This window comes from Mytilus galloprovincialis, chromosome 1 (genome assembly GCF_965363235.1).
Source record: "Mytilus galloprovincialis chromosome 1, xbMytGall1.hap1.1, whole genome shotgun sequence".
Classification (NCBI taxonomy): domain Eukaryota; kingdom Metazoa; phylum Mollusca; class Bivalvia; order Mytilida; family Mytilidae; genus Mytilus; species Mytilus galloprovincialis.
Genome location: NC_134838.1, coordinates 64,425,336 through 64,442,341, shown reverse-complemented (window position 1 = coordinate 64,442,341; position 17,006 = coordinate 64,425,336). Strand labels below are relative to the sequence as shown.

Here is a 17,006-nt window from a genome sequence, read left to right as displayed (position 1 = left end):
ATAAACGTCATGTGTAACGCTGGAAACAAAGAGATTTTTTAATCATACAACATTGATAACATATATATAATGCATATACAACACTCCCAAACGTGTCCATCTACAAAACGTATTCATCCCTTTTGTTGTTCGCCAAATCGTGTCAACTGTACGACACCTGAATTTCTCAAATCTTTTAGCCCCATTATGTCATCAGTGACGTTTACTGCAATTTAATTTTAGGCGTTATCGTAGATGTCAGCTCTTAAGAATATATAAATTATATACTGGTATTAAAGGTTTTTTTTTTGGTTCAATCACCAATACTAAGACATACACAAGATGAATACATTTGCATGTATGATTAGCATCCCCGCTACTAACCATATAATTCACAATCGTTAATTAACTTAAAGTATCATTCAAATACGGTAAACACATTTTGCGTAAATTTCAAAATGTAAATATAAGTCGTTTTTAATGTGCATCATCCTTTCGTCTGCCACATTACGTTAAACCAATTGTGAATGAGGTTATAATCGACAAACAGAAAGTAACGGATAAACTAATACTTGTTTGTAGCAACAATTTAATGCATATCTAAGACGATAGATTAATTGAGTTTGGTTGCTTGACGATGGGAGGCAAATATTTTATGCATATTCAGGACATTGTTACAATAAATACATGAGGAAGATATATTTATCTTCATTAGATTTCGGACTTATCATCACCATTCTTACCGGATTTAACAATCGGTCAAAAGAAGAACAAATAAACATATTTCTATTCTTATGACACGCTTAAATGTCGGTCAACAGTAAATTAGACGAATGCAACAATAGAAGAACATTACCGAATTCGATATGAAAAAAAGTAAATGGACATATCATTGTTGTTTGAAGGCCACAAATACTGGCTACTTGAATTAGTTAATGAGATATGCATTAACAAATATTTACACGATTGAGCTTTCATAAAACGAAGCCGCACGTAAATGCGTTATATGGACACATTTGAACTTTCTTTAAACATTACACGTGTTTGCGTCTGTTAGCACCTTGACATGTTTTGCAGTTCAGTGACGTCATATGAACATGTTTGTAGGAATCATACTTCTTTGGAGGGATAGACACGTTTCTGGGTGTTAAATGTATAGTGATAAACATTAATCAGCATCAAACAAAAAAGTTATCAATAATAACTTTATTAAAAATATTTAAATCTGCTTGTAGATTGAGAAAAATATCATACTAGATAATATTCCAATTTTTATACATATATCGGTTACATTGATTTGACAGTTTTGTGAAAAACAGATTAAAAATTTGTATTTAGATAATGCATTTAAACATCATTACATGAATCGGTATGTTCATGCATTATACAGATGACGAGTCGCTTACTCTTTGAGGTTTATATTATCTTTGGGAGATGAATCTTTTGTATTTTAATCAAGATTTGACATGTCATGATGATCATTTCTGTTTTCAGCACTTTCCTTTTGAAACTAATTATGCGGATCGTTTCGTGATATTGGTTTTTCGTATCCGCTAAACAAGCTTAGATAATCATTTCTTCGTTTATTGTTTTGCAATTGGTCATCTGCATTCATGTCATTATTCTTGATGTCCCGTTTTTGAATTTCATCCCTTGTTTGTTGAAGCTGATTATATGGATTTGTTGGTAACCGTTGTCCGAGTTCATCGTATCCTTCATTCGCATCAAGATAACTGTTCCCACGTGTATCTTTTTCTTCATCTGCATTTATTTCATCATATACTGACTCATCAGGCTCAGTATATGCATTTCCATCTTCCCTTCTGACAAAAGATCATAATACTAATTATTGATTTGATTATTAATTCATTTGAGATTTTGTCTATGTATCAATGGCATTTAATTGTTATTCTATGTTTTGAGTTGGTAAGAATATAATGTATATTGTATATCAATAAACTTAACACGACGAATTAATAGAGTTAATCATGTACACGATTTTTTTTATATTTCAAAATAAGAATGTTTGAAATATGAATTTTTTTCTCCATAACAACACGTACGATCAATTAGGATAAGGGAAACATATATATTTATGAACTGTTGAACAACACCCTTTCAAGATACGTTTCCCCACCCCCTCAGAAATGTATAAGGAGGAGTCATTGCTTTTTCAGATGAGACATACAGGAAACAGTAGTATAACGTTGTTCAATAGAAAAAACATGGCTTAAGCTAAAACAAATCCGGGTCACCAACCAAAGCCGACTAAAACACATCAAGTATGAAAAAGAGAAAAAAAAAACGAAAACTACAGAAACATTTAATTGCAAAAAAAAAAAAAAAAACCAAAAGCTATGATACATAAAAACGGAGTACATGTATTTGATAACAACTGCCATATTCCTAACATTTAAAAAAAGAATGTAAGGTTGAACATAGTGGTATGGCTAGCCAAAGCTCCCATGTATATGGCAATGTTATAAATTTTCGTAGAAAAAACAACATTACGTGACAGGAACACATCACTAACAAACAACGAACGATCAGGACAAAGAAACACGTAAATAAACCACACCATATTACATTACAACACACACCTCAGGAAAAAACAACGGATACCAGCAATTAATTTACGGCAGTACACCAGGTAACAACAAATGAATTATAAACTGTGCGTCTTACGGATGTATCAAAGACACAAAAAGTGTGGTATTTTTTGTGACGTTTGTATCAACCAAATCAGGTAAATTTCTTGAAATAGATCAAATTATGTATTGTAGACATGAACAAAAATAATAAACTAGGATTGATTTAATAATGATACTATTTTATGTTTTTAACAGTTATATTTAAATTGAATTATGGATGTAATGATGTAATCATTTGTATTGGCGTACCATGTCGGTTTAGCTCCTTAATTTACCAAATCATTTTGTTCATATAATTGCTTTAAACTGAAAATCATATTTGATGAAATAGTTTATGAATTCTCTACAATTCTACATACATATAGACGATAGAAAAAAAATAACTGTTATATAAGGCTAGATTATGTAAGACCACACAATAAACACATTTGGTTCAAAAACATACAAATAATCACTGTAGACGAACCACAGGTAACTTGACAATACTGTTAACTAAAACATATGTGAAATATATCAAAAATAAGAAATTCAATAAAATTTGATGTGTAAGTTTGACTGCAGACAACGTATAGCAAACTGGATATACTAAATTTTATGGAAACTTAAATACTAGGGTAATATTATTGATTCTTTTAATGACTTATTCTAAAAGTTTACCAATTCAACATTATTTATTCAAATCTAGTTTTGATTGGTATAAATAGTGATTTTTTTATCATTAAAATAAAACAAAATAAGATCACTATTATATACAAATGTACTCGGTTCTACAATCTTTCAATACAATTTTTAAGCATTGCACTAAGTCATGTTTTTATGCAAATGTCTCTTAACACTAGATCCATTGAATGTTAGATACATGTATGTACTGATTGGTACTTTAGTCTTAGGTCCACGATTTTTCTATAAGTTGTTACTGGCTCTGAACTATTTGTCAGTAACCGCGAATGCTGTGTTTACTTTGTGTCTTTGTTGTTGATAAGATGGATAAATACCATTCTATGTCCGGTCTGTGTGTTTGTTTCTAATTTTTGGCTTTGTATCGATCTGATGAGTGTTTCAAATTAATTTGATGGTTTGTTATGTCGTACATTGTACTGTTCCACAATTATCGCAGCTTAGAGGAAGGGTTTAAAGCTTGCTAACATGTTAAACACCTGATATTCTGTATGCAGCTTGTAAGTCAGTGGTTGTCATTTATTGCTGAATATTTCAATTGTTTTACATTTTTTCATTTCTTGGCCTTTAAAAGCTGACTATGAAGTAAGGGTTTTGCACATTGACGAAGACCGAACGGTGACCCAAAGTGTTGAAATGTTTATTTTACCTTAAGTTTGCTATCCTTTCACCTGAAATATACAGTAACATCTATGTACCAGTGTTGTTGCAACACAAATGACATTTTTCAAAACAAATGTTTAATCTCTCGAAACTATCAATTGTCTTTGTTTTGGTATATTAAATGTAATCAAATGTGAACATCGATCATCGATATTTTACTGATGCAACATCGCATATTCCTAATTTGTGAAAGGTAAAAATATGCTTACAATAACCATCAAAAATAAATTCACTTACATGTATCTAGGGAATAGACAATTTTTGTCTTTATAGTGACCTCCTTTTAAAGAAATGTAAATACCTGAATCACACTTATTTCGAATGCATGCACTAGTATCCAAAATGTATAAATTTAAATACACGTATACTTCTTAAGACGAATATATTGTGATGTCAATGTATCACTTAAGATCGTTCCCAATTTTTTGACTAGAGTGTCACTGACGCGTCTTATGTGAACGAAAGACGCATCCAAATTCTATCTCAAAATTGCATCTCATAATTGGGTTCATTTCTTTTCCTTTTTTTCTGTAACAAATCTGCGTTTTATTGGTATAAACTAACTACCTTCTATACTAGCTTTTTGTATAATTTCATCTTTTGCCTTTATTTTCATTTTGAATTCATTTGCAGCCTCAGTCTTCTTTCTCCTTAAAACTAATACAGCCGACATGCCTATGATGATAGATACCACTAATACTGCGACTAATATTCCAACTATAATCACAAATGTATTGCCATTTTCTGTAATTATTTTTGTTCTGTACTGCAAGTCACCAATATACGACTTTATCCTAATAACATTTACCTAGTTATAAGAAAAGAACAGTTTTGGATTAGTTTTTGGTAACACAGTTTTGAGTATATGTGAGTCTTGGAAAAGTCTTTCTGTGTGTGTTACATTTTAATGCTATGTTTCTGTTGTGTTGTTTGTTTTCTCTTATATTTGAGTGTGAATACACATTGCTATAAGACGTGTCACACTACTTTTCTATCCCAAATTCATGTTTTTAGTTTTGATGTTATATTTGTTATTCTCATCAGATTTTGTCTAATGCTAAGTTTGTTTCTGTGTTTGTTACATTTTAATTATGTGTCTCTGTTGTGTCGTTGTTCTCCTCTAAGATTTGATGCGTTTCCCTCAGTTTTGGTTACCCGGATTTGCTTTTTTTCTATCGATTTTTGAGTTTCGAACAGCGGTATACTACTGTTGCCTTTATTTTTACATGTGATTACCTCTTATTACGATATGAGTAATGGGCAGTGTACTTTGCTTTGACGATACTGTTCGTTTTACTGTTACCACTGTCGTGATATGTAAGATATGTAACTAATTCACATTAGAACATTTGGAGTCATATGCAGCTTTATGCATGTTATATGACGATAAGGGACTTTAAATGTATTATTTATTCATTATTTTTTAAACACGGGATTACAAATTGTGAATTATCGTTAAAACATTCACATCGAACTATCACGTTAAACAGAACTTATACAAACATCACATGTTGTCAAAGACAATTTTTAAAAGAGGAAGTGAGTTTCAAATGGTCTACATATTTTCTTTAAAAAAGACATACGCTTATAAAATGTAAAATTTCATTAATAAGCAGTTGAGTATTACTATTTATTTTATCAGAACACTGAAACCTAAACGAAGGTATAGATTTCGGATGCCTTATATCTTAAACTTTTGGTGATTTGTTTTCTTTTTCATATTTACATATAACCCATAACTCCATCATTTTATTTGATAAGAATTAGAAGCAGTATATGTAATACTAACTGTATAACCGAAGATGGTGTCTTGTCATGTCAGTGTTACTGACAAATAAGTATTGCAACTCAGAAATTACTTACAATAACATAAACTGTATTATCATTTGTATTATTAGTTCGAGGGACTGATTTGGGTGGCAAACAAGTGATGTTATTCATACTGATATCAGTTATGAGACAAATGCCGTCCAATCCAATATTGATATGATAATCTTCAAGGCGTGCCACATTCAGTATACTCCTTCCCTATAATCATAAAAATTTTGTAACTTTAATAGATATTTAGATATCATATCATATTTGAGGTGTTTGATTAGAATATGTCGTTCAAAGGAAATTATATTAAAGAAAAGCATAATAAGTTCTCCAGTCTTGCAAATTGGCCGACCATTAACAGTTAACGTTTATTTTCAACTTATACATGATCCTCATGTTATACACTTGTTATTATTCGATATGAACTAAGCACAATATATGCATAAGTGGTACAGTAAGTTTGAGCTTTGTCTTTATTCTCACGATTTGCTTTACTTATGTTTGATAATAACAAGGAAATGTGAAATGATTGCCTATGAATATTATTATGCATAGTTCATTATCGTTGATGTAAGTAAATAAATGTAACCGTACCACCATAAGCAGAACCCATACCATATTATTAAAGTAAACATGCCCAAAGATGAAAACAATATGCATCAATTCAAACTACACACCTACAAATGACCTACGCAGTTCAGATTACCTTTTTCTGTCGGATTTTTACAATTGTCATAGCTTTCGTTTAGTAAAACATACGTTCATGCTTATTGTTCTCGCTTAAAATGTCTTTTCTAAAATATTCTTAGTTATTGGAAATAAAAAAAACGTTAAAATATATTTGACTGTTCATAATTAACTCTCAAACTCAGTTATTGACTTTGTTTTTTTATGACAACTTAATTTAGATTCATCTTTGTTGTCGTAACCTTATATTTCTTAATTATATTTTCAATAATAGCTCAAAAATTTGAATTAAGTCTCATTTCAGCTGAAGTCTAGTGCAATACTTTGATGAAGACATGTTTTTATAAGAAAAACCGTCGAACCTTACTTCAATTTCAATAGAAGATTCCTTGTCATACAGAACAATGCCTTGAAACATTTCAAACGTGGGGTCCTCTACATATTCTATTGGAAATTGAATTGTCACTCCATCAAAATGAACGTCAACAGTTTGATTGTTAGGCTGATTCTGTAATCTTGGGGGTGTTTCACATTCAGTAGACGTGTCTTCTGGTACTTCACATGGGTTATCCTAGAGAAAGTATTGTAAAAAGACTTTAAAAATTATACTTTGCCACGGTTTATACGCATAAAATATACATGGGTTATTTCATGCTCAAGATTATGTTCTGCGATTTCGTGTCTCAGAATTCCAAAATCTGAAATAGGGCCAACTATACATAAACAATAATTTATCCGCCACATGCAAATATATCTATGAGCAAGTCGCAAGATAAGGAACCTCGTTTAAGGTTTCTTGTGTGATTTATTGATGTTTTAGGTTCCTCTATCATTTGAACAAATTAGTTTTACACATTTTCTTCTGATTTGAATATGATATTCAATCTATGTTTATGTATATAGCAATACAGGCTAGTATATTACTTACCCTAACCCTTCCTCTACCCCTAACCTTAACAACAACATAAAACCTAACCAAATTTACCTTCTCTATTTTAGTTAGTTATGTATATTTTCTACTTTCTACATGCATTGTTGGAGGATCGGAAATTTCGCTGACAAGTGTCTTTTAAAGAACAAAACCTTATTAGTTATTCAACATGCATGTCATGCTTATTTTGTTATTCAGGGATTGATACATTTGCTGGACTAATTATAATAAATAACTGTTGACATAAATATTGTTAACATGAACCAAGTCACATTCTATGCACACACATAATATAGTTTCATACTTACTACTCTTTCTACTGTTATCGCCCCTACATTATTAAAACCTTCGCCCCGAATTGTAAACAATACGCCGCCACTGAAAAAAAGATTCAAGGTTGACAGCATATCTTGTACACGTTTTTGCAAAAACATGAAGAAATTACATTTTTCACAAATAATGTTTTATTTACATATTTCATTCATACACTAAATCGTATTTTGTATTTCATCGTAACGAATTGAAGTTGGATATGCACTATTGAAATGTCCAATCCGCTATCACCATAATTAAACCAAAGAAAGTGGCAATATTTCAGATCCTATTATTTTATCGTGTCTGAAGATGTCTTAAAATATATTTGTTTGAGGTATTACTTACCTTTGGAAAGCCTTGGGTATTTCAGTCGAAATGTTAAATGATGGATCCGGTAAATATTGAAAAGTTTCGTTGAGTGTCAGAACTGTAAAGTCATCAATAATAACGTTTAATTGGGTCATATTTCGAGGTTCTGTTGAAATACCAGTTTTGCACTTGATGTAGGGATTTTGTAAAATGGTCGTTTGAGTGTCACTGTAATAAAAAATGAAACAATTAAAAATAGTTATATATAATTTCCTGAAAAAAATCTGAATATTTCTTCAGTAAAATGATGGTTTGACGACAGATGTTTACTTTGTACAAATTTTGACTTGGCTTGGGATTTGCCTCATTGGCACATTGGCACTCTTAACCCATTTTCGTATATCTAACTATAAAAATAACTTTGTACCTAAAGGGTTTACAGAAAAGTACGATTGTTATTCGACAAAACAGTGGTTATATAATGTAAACTAAGATACACTTTATTCTCTACACAATGTCCTCTCGCGAAGTTATAATTAACAAATTATGTCTACTTTCAACACCGGGGCATTTTATACATCTCCCGGCTTTCAGAATGCTGTATTGCCCAACACTCTAGTCAATTATTTATAGACTATTATTAGTACAATATATTTCAATTCATAAGATGATTCCATCTTTTTGTTATTCCTAAAACTTGAGGATTTATTAGCCTATGTTTTTTTTTTTGTTTCGTTGTCGAATTATACGGGAGTGAAGTATATTGATTGGTTATCATGGCTTATTGGGTTTTTAAAGGAGTTTTACATTTCTATATATTATATAAATATTAGAATACTGTACGTAGCTTGTTAAGGCAAATACGAATTTGGGATACAAATCAACAGATTACCTGCATTCTATGCAAAACACACCGTCACAAAAGGAAATAGTGTACCGATTTTTACCTTCGAAAACAATATCTTGTCCTTTTATTGCTACTGTTGTATTCCCTGATAGAATTCCTTTCTTTGGTGAAAAATTAAAAATTTTCGGTTCCTAGAATAAAACACAACATTAATTAGATATTGTGATCAATTTACTCGGATTTGTATAATAACTCTTTGAGTATTACTTAAAGATGAAAGTATGGACAAAATATTACATAAAAGTTAACTATCTTCGTACGCATAAAATCAAGATATACAATTTTTAGCATTACATATTTTGGTATAACAAAAAAATCATAGGGCAAGTGGCATTACCTGTCAAAACAACCAAAGTGCCCTTAATTTTCAAATTTGATTGATATTGAATCAAAGTCTTGCTTTACTGTATTCGTATTTCGTACGTTGTCATTTAGAGAAGTTTTTCAGATGTCATATAACATGTATAATTTGATATAAACATACAGACAAGTATTAACAAAGATAGCAAGCACGTATAATACGATTTTGTTTTAGATCTTTATGATTTCATATATAACATGATGGTAAAAAATACATTGTAATAATACTTTTATCTGAATAGAATGAATTGTTTTGCGGACCGGATTAATAATGATATGATTATTCCTAGCATCTCCTTGTTTCACTTTTAAATGTTGGCATATTGAATGCCCATGCGGACCAACATTGGAAACCTATCTCTCCTTAAGTTTAAATTGATGGTGATTCAAAGCATTTGATTTTTTGACTTGAAAGTAAAGAATATATATATCAGATTCCTTTTTTTAAGCTTAATTAGACGAAAAAAAAATGGATGCCGATATTTATTCGAAAAAAAACCCCAAAGCAAATTCTGTTTGAATCTTTATCAAATTCATGGCTTATGTCTCTTTCGTACATTAAAAATGCGTGTTGCAGTTTTTATATCAAATAAACATATATTCCAGATACCTTGTAGGTAAAGTATACGTCATTTAAATTGCTGAAGCGGTTGGCGTTTACTGAAACGAATATTCCCCTCTTCTGCTTTTTGTTGTTTTTTCCAATAACACATGTCAACCTGTTTCAAAAGAAAAAGAAACAGCACATATATTGCCACATATGGAGCAGGATCTCCGTATCCCTCTACAGCACCTGAGATAACCCCCAGTTTTTGGTGGGCATTGTTCTGCTTAGTCATTTGTGTTTTATGTTGTGTCTTGTGTACTTTTATTTTTCTTTTTTAGTCATAGCATTGTCAGTTGATTTTCGATCTATGAGTTTGACTGTCCCTCTGATATCATCGCCTCTCTTTTATATTGTAACTAATGGATAGGTATTTTTTTTTAATTGAAAACCGATTAAAATATTAGACCAGAGTGCATTAACAATATCAATATTATGTCGGGTTTATACCAAATCTTACTGTTAACCAAATGCATTATATCCTTATTACATGTGTATTAGTGTAATTAATAAAAGTCATTTAATTTTTTTGGACCTTTACATCGATTTAATGATGGTCTGATGCATAATTCCATCGATTATTACAGTGTAGCTAAGTATGAATATACATAAAGAGTGATACATATTTATCTCAGATTTCTTTATCTGCATTTGTATCTTCATAATTGATTTAGGAGAGTAGATTATCAGTAAAATAGTTAATGAACCTAAGTCTTAAACGATAACTTTGATAGATGAACACCTGTAACATCACCCGTTGAAACTTCTTAAAGGTTATTGTTTAGACCTTTTCTTTTTGTAGGCACGGATATTTTGCTAGCTATAGTTCCAGTTTTAGTACCTTTACAAACAGTTCAGTATGTTTTAATTAAGCGTATAGCAGCTGCTAAACAATCTGAGTATAGCCTGAACATATCTCAATTGAATGCAAGCGAATTGTCTGAACAGAACTTAATTTACTGTAACCTGGAAACTGAAATTGATTCGAAAGATGTTACATGACTTAATTATCATTCTTTAGAAGTTTAATACGATGTATCTCTTTTGATCAAAATTACCGTTTTAGTTGAAATTTGAATTGCACGTGACCATGGTAACAAGTACTGCTGCAGAAATTTAATAAGCGTATAGTAGTTAATCAGAAAGAAAAAACACCGTCATGTACAGTATGATCTGATCACTTAAGTTTAGAAGGAAGAAGACACTTTGTTACATTCTTAACAAATACTTTTTAATCATGCTTTTTTTTGTTGGCAATGGTAACGAATTGTTTTTGCAGTTGCGTAGGTTGCTTATTTGTCGTTTTTCTTATTAGGTTAAGGTACGGAAATATCCTGTATGCGTCTAATTGAAGACTTTTGTTGTTTCCCTTTGTCTTTTCTGGAAATTTTGTAAATTATAAAGGGGCATCGATGGCCAAGTGGTTTAAGTAGTTCTACTTGTATTGTCACTAGCCAGTCACTGAGGTTATGAGTTGGAAACCCGTTATTGCAGTTGCTTTCGACTGCAATCTTAATTGACTAGGATTGTTCTTATCGAAAGTCGGTGGTTTTCAACGGGCAGTTTAATACTTGCTAACAAATGCCATTGACAATTATGAATCATTTTATAGTACAACATGGAGTAGTAATGATCGTAAAACTCTTCCAAATTTTCAATGTTTCAAAATGCCTCTATAGGAAATGTTACCATAAATATATAAGGAGTTAATGATGCTGTTGTTGGACAACTATAGTATATTTGATTCATAATTTTTATTTTCTTTATAAAATGTTTGACTGTTTTAGTTATTGCATTAGTTTATTTGCCTTACATAAAACTATTGTCGGAAGTATATGATGAAGCGATTACTACATGGCCTTTTCCATATCAGCCTGGGTATCATCTCTCGACCCGATATGGGGGTCTCGGGATGATACCCAGGCTGGTATGGAAAAGGCCATGTATTAATCTCTATATATTTTATAAAGTACAAATGTTTGAGGTGTCCAAGGCGCTGGACACGGTGCAAGCGGTACGGGTGTTGTCGCTATGTAAAAATAGCAAAGGTTCGAATTCCGCTGAAGAACTAACATTCTTTGGCTTAATTTGAGACAATTTATATATAAAATACTGTAACATGTATTTACTCGGTATAAGGTGTTGTAGCTGTTACATTGTGACATCTTACTCCACCAATATCAACAGAAATACTATCATTAATATTTCCAAGGTAATTTCCAGATATTGTCAACAATGTTCCACCATTTACTGGTCCACTGGGGTTGGATACACCTAATAGATTAGGAAAGCAACATTAAATCACAGTATTAAATCATATTATATAAAACTATAATCATATAAGCATCTCATATTTATAAGAACCAACAAAAATGTTGTTCAAAAAATCTGTTACCCGTGATGAAATAAATCGGTCTGCCTGAGGTAAGAGTTCCATATATTGATACTTTGAACAGATTGAAGAGACATTTTGCTTAGAAATGAAATGAAATTTCAACTTTTCTTTCTTAGAACATGATAAAACTGTTTTAGAATTAAACACAAAATAATCATAAAAATTCTAAAGAAATCAATAACTTTTGTAACAGCAGATGAGAATTTAAAAGTTTGTTGAGAACACAATTTATTGTATTAAAGTATTATTTCAAACCTCACATATTTCCGTACAATATTAATTGTAGGAACAACCAATACTGTTTATGTGGCATACAGTTTCAGGTCGTCTCTTGTACTTAATTTCAAATTTAACACTTTGATCATAGTAGTGCATACAAGAGAAACGAAAGATACCAGAGGGACAGTTAAACTCATAGACCGAAAATAAACTGACAAGGCCATGACTAAAAAAGAAAAAGACAAACAGACACATAATAGTATAAATGACACAAAATAGAAAACTAAAGACTAAGCAACATGAACCTCAGCAAAAACTTGGTTTGATATCAGGTGCTTCGGAAGGGTCACCAAATATTGCTCCTCGTGTGGTACCCGTCGTGTTGCTCATGTTATTACACACCCAGGAAATAGTATAATTCGGTTGGTCACATTCGTGATCTAAAATACAAGCCCGGTAATATCGTATCAATTGGGATATATATACTTCGTATATGCAGGCGCTGCTAAAATGTTGCTATATAGAAAAGGAAAGTTCACAATTGTCAAGATATATATCTATTGTCGAAAACATTCGTTTTCAACTGACCCTTATTGTTAATTTTTAGATGTAATTCAAGATATGAGGCAGGCTTAGCTGTCTCTGTTGAATCATTTATCTCTTGTTCGTCGGGATGAATGCGTTCAACATAATTTGAATTATTTTGTTCGAGATCATCGTCAATACAGCGGAAAGAAGAGTTAAAGGATATTGCTAACTTCCTATGTTTCTTCCTAAGAAGTTCCTGTATAAAGTCAGTCTCATAATAATAGAAAAACAAGTAGGCAAGAAGAGGGGCACAATTAGTAATCATTTAAATGCCGACAGTAAGTTGAAAAACACGTCCTCCAAACGTGAGAAATATGTTGTCAATCAAGAAATCAAGCATCTTTATAATGTCAGTTTCAGATAATTTTTTGTTTGAATCAGAGTGATTCTTCACAAAGTATGATTTATCCCTCCCCAAGACAAGATACCTGTATCTAAGTTGGCCATTCTTTTTTAATAAATCAAAGCAATACAAACTCTTTCAATTTGTCTTTTAGTTTGGAATGGGGAATATTTGTGTAAAAAGTAAATTTTAAGTCCGGCTTTGATTCCTGATATAACAGATGTTAATATTTTAGCAATAGGTTTTGTGGGGCATGTTGAAAACCCAGCAATATAACGTTGTTTGTAAGGACACTTATGTAGTTAAGGTATCTAGTACAGAGATTGAGCATCCAGTTCTTCGTCTTTGGTTGAAATTCCAAAGGAACATGGAACATACCTATGATTATCAAGGATTTTTTTCTTTGGTTAGTGTCGTGACGTTTGTTTTGAATTTCCATATGAATTGTCAAAACCTAATTCATTTATCAATCAGTTTATGTAATGAGATTTTCACTCTGATCCAAGTTTGCCAGGCTGTCAATTGTTTTTAAACTGAATATATAATAAAGGCAACAGATTGAGAGAAAACAAATCCGAGTGACAAACGTAAACAGAGGAAGACGCATCAACTATTAGAGGAAAACAACGAAACAGCAAAACAATAAATTGCAACAAAAATAAACGACCATGACACATACATATAAACGAAATATTAGATAACAAAGGTCATATTCGTGACCAATTGGTGACCTTGAGATGTTTAACGCTCTTTGATTGGGTTGTTGTTTCTTTTACGTTTCTCGTTTCCATTCTCAATTTTATGGAAACAATTAAATAAAAAAAATACCATTAAAAGAAAATAGTTATTATTTTTCACCTTAACAAGTTTATTTTTGAATTTGAAATCAAGTTCTTTTACGGAAAGAATAAAGTTAATATGTCAAAAAGCTGGACTTTCACTCTTACTTGTGTGTTCACATTTTGTGAGCTCTCATAGACATAAGCGGTATGGTTAACATATTAATAGTGTTCCCACATAGTCATCAGATTGGGAATATTTGACATTGACATATATTTTTAAGGCGAAGTGCACATATGAATTCTGCTTGTAAAATTACACCAGAAAATAAAATAAAAAAGGGGGTAACCGTTTTCGTTTTTGAGATACGAGCCGTTGAAATTAATAGCATGATACTCCAAAAATACAAAGGATATATAGGGAAAATCATCAAAATTAGCAGATATTTTTACATTATCAAGATTTTCTATTTTGTTGGTCAATAGATTTTTTTTTCAATTGATATACGATTCAAAAATGAAAGACGAATCCATCGGTGCAAAGAAAGTCCTTAGCAACCGTACTAGTTTTTACGCTACTCCTTGTTGAAGTTTGTTTTTTTGGCCGGAACATTTAAATTATTCGGCGACGTCATGGTCTACAGTAACGTCGCAACAACTTCTACGTCGTAACTCTATTATACCATGTATACCGTACAATGTCGTAGAAATGTCGTTCGTGTGTATTAGCCATCTTCCTATGTATTACAAATGATATAGCGTTGAAAATTGATAAGAAAATAAACTAACTAATTTTAAACAATATTTCTGTCGCCAAAAAGTTGCAAGTTTGTAATTATATTTACCGCAAATAAAAGAAAGTTACCGTAGATTTTATTCTTTTCTATATTAAAGTGGTTTCAACACCTTTTTTTAATGCTTGCATGAATTGTAATTTTTTTTATGAATCACATGTCGAGTTTGAATTTGTCCTGGTTAACACAATGTTGTCGGAATGAATTGATCGATTTTAGTATTAGGATTGGGTATACACCTCGTTTTCCATCTTACTTCTGCATGTTTGTATTTAAAAAAACTAGACCTATTTTCTGCATATTTTCATCTTCGTCATTTCTTCATGGTGTTATTCTGAGGATTTGCACACAATATATTATACATTATAAACCCATTTCACACACATGCTCGTGACGTAACTTTGCAAAACAATATTTAATTTTCGAAATTTCCTGTCGCCATCACTTTCCCTTTTCTTTAACTAATGCCAAGGAATGATGTAATGTTTGCTGGATGGAGGTTCAGTAACATAAGAAAATATTTGTTTGTTCAATGCATTTTTTGTTAAAAATCCACACACACGGATTTTAACAATAAGAATTGTGCATACTATGGCTCTTCAACTATTTCCGATCGGTTCTTATACATCCGTGGCTTTAGTGTTCTATATCAAGGTTAATCCAGAAAAGCGCTTCGGACGCTTGAAATTTAAAACGTGCTTATTTCATTTAATCTTCAGAATTTTTTAGGCCGTAATGGGGTTAAAAAGAAGGACTCCCTTATACATTTTAACAAAATAGAAAAGATCAGAGTATTTGGTATAACTTCCCGTCGCAGATATTTTATACATATTCAAGATGAAAACATACACCTAATATGATACTTTCGAGATCAACTTACCTAGTGCAATTACGACAGGAACATACCCAGTACTGTTATACAATAATATTGTGTATAGGGAAATGCTTTAGCAATGTATATAGTGTAATGCTTTTAATTAACTGGTGTAAAATTAAAGATATAGAAGAAAGTACCAAAGGCGACCTTATGAGAATGTATCATGGTCGATGCTTTAAAAATTTACCTAATAAAGTTTTATAAGAATCTACTCAGTGTAATACCCGTCGATTATTCATAATGTATTGCTACACGGGGTTACCTATAGCGTAGTGCCGTACGAATATTGTCTCTGCATAATGGAAATGCATAGCTGATCCCTACTTATTTAATATAAAAAAACATAAGGAGATGTGGTATGACTTCCAATGAAACAACTGTCCGCCACTGGTTAAATCAAGTCGATGTAAGCAAACACTATAAACCACCATACTGTTTTCAACAATTGAATGAAAAACATAATGTGTAGGCCACAAAAGACTCAGCTGACAAAATCAACGGCCTTATATGAAAATATTTACAGAAAACAAATACCATGTTGTGAAGTAACAGAATTACAACCAGCTCTATGCTTTCACCTAGTCCCTGACCATACAAGAATTGAGAAGCCTATGGTTTACTAGTCTTATAATATAAGACTTTGGACTTCATATCATTTACATTCAACGTTTTTTTAAAGATTTTTTTTTGTTTTTTTTGGGAGGGGGAGGGGGTACGACATTGGTAGTAAAAAAGAAATATTCGATTCAATCCCGAAATCCCGAGCTAAAAAACACCCGATCTCGGAGTCCCGATAAAAGGTCCTATCCCCCCTCGTGTTACTATATTATATTCATTCATAATCTTAAATTGAGACTTGTTACTTTAAAATTACATTCTCTAATTTGAATGATGCACACAGGCACAATAAAAGAAAACGGATTTCGCGATATATCTCTTCGAAATTGAAATTTGATAAAGAAGAAATGACATGCTATATTTTATCCTACATGTGTACTTTCAATTTCAATTTGATTCTAAATTTATATTTAGTTTTCCCGTAAATTGCGGACGGAATGGAAGAGACCTGTTTATTTTCTGCATATGTAGAAAAGGTTGAAAACTGGGAG

At 31.5% G+C, this 17,006-nt stretch overlaps 2 protein-coding genes across 2 annotated transcripts in view; both read right to left on the bottom strand.

The window, feature by feature from the left end:
* LOC143081456 (uncharacterized) overlaps positions 1-17,006 on the bottom strand; it is a 115,512-nt gene that overhangs the window by 55,766 nt on the left and 42,740 nt on the right. The window lies entirely within an intron of this gene.
* On the bottom strand, positions 1,238-13,551 carry LOC143059836 (plexin-2-like). Its single transcript, XM_076233432.1, has 10 exons — positions 13,533-13,551; positions 12,073-12,176; positions 8,924-9,069; positions 8,068-8,259; positions 7,716-7,785; positions 6,844-7,047; positions 5,835-5,999; positions 4,539-4,779; positions 3,958-3,979; positions 1,238-1,802 (listed from the first exon to the last, which is right to left on the bottom strand). The coding sequence occupies exons 1-10, from the start codon at positions 13,549-13,551 to the stop codon at positions 1,490-1,492; spliced, it is 1,476 nt and encodes a 491-aa protein (XP_076089547.1). The 3' UTR covers positions 1,238-1,489.

Bases quoted from the DNA above. Each gene is read 5' to 3' on its own strand.
- LOC143059836 (XM_076233432.1), bottom strand. The intron at 3,980-4,538 runs GTAGTTAGTTTA...TGTATATTTCAG, and splicing joins ACAAAAAGCTAGTATAGAAG to GTGAAAGGATAGCAAACTTA. The intron at 1,803-3,957 runs GTAAAATAAACA...ATCTTTTGTCAG, and splicing joins GAAAGGATAGCAAACTTAAG to AAGGGAAGATGGAAATGCAT.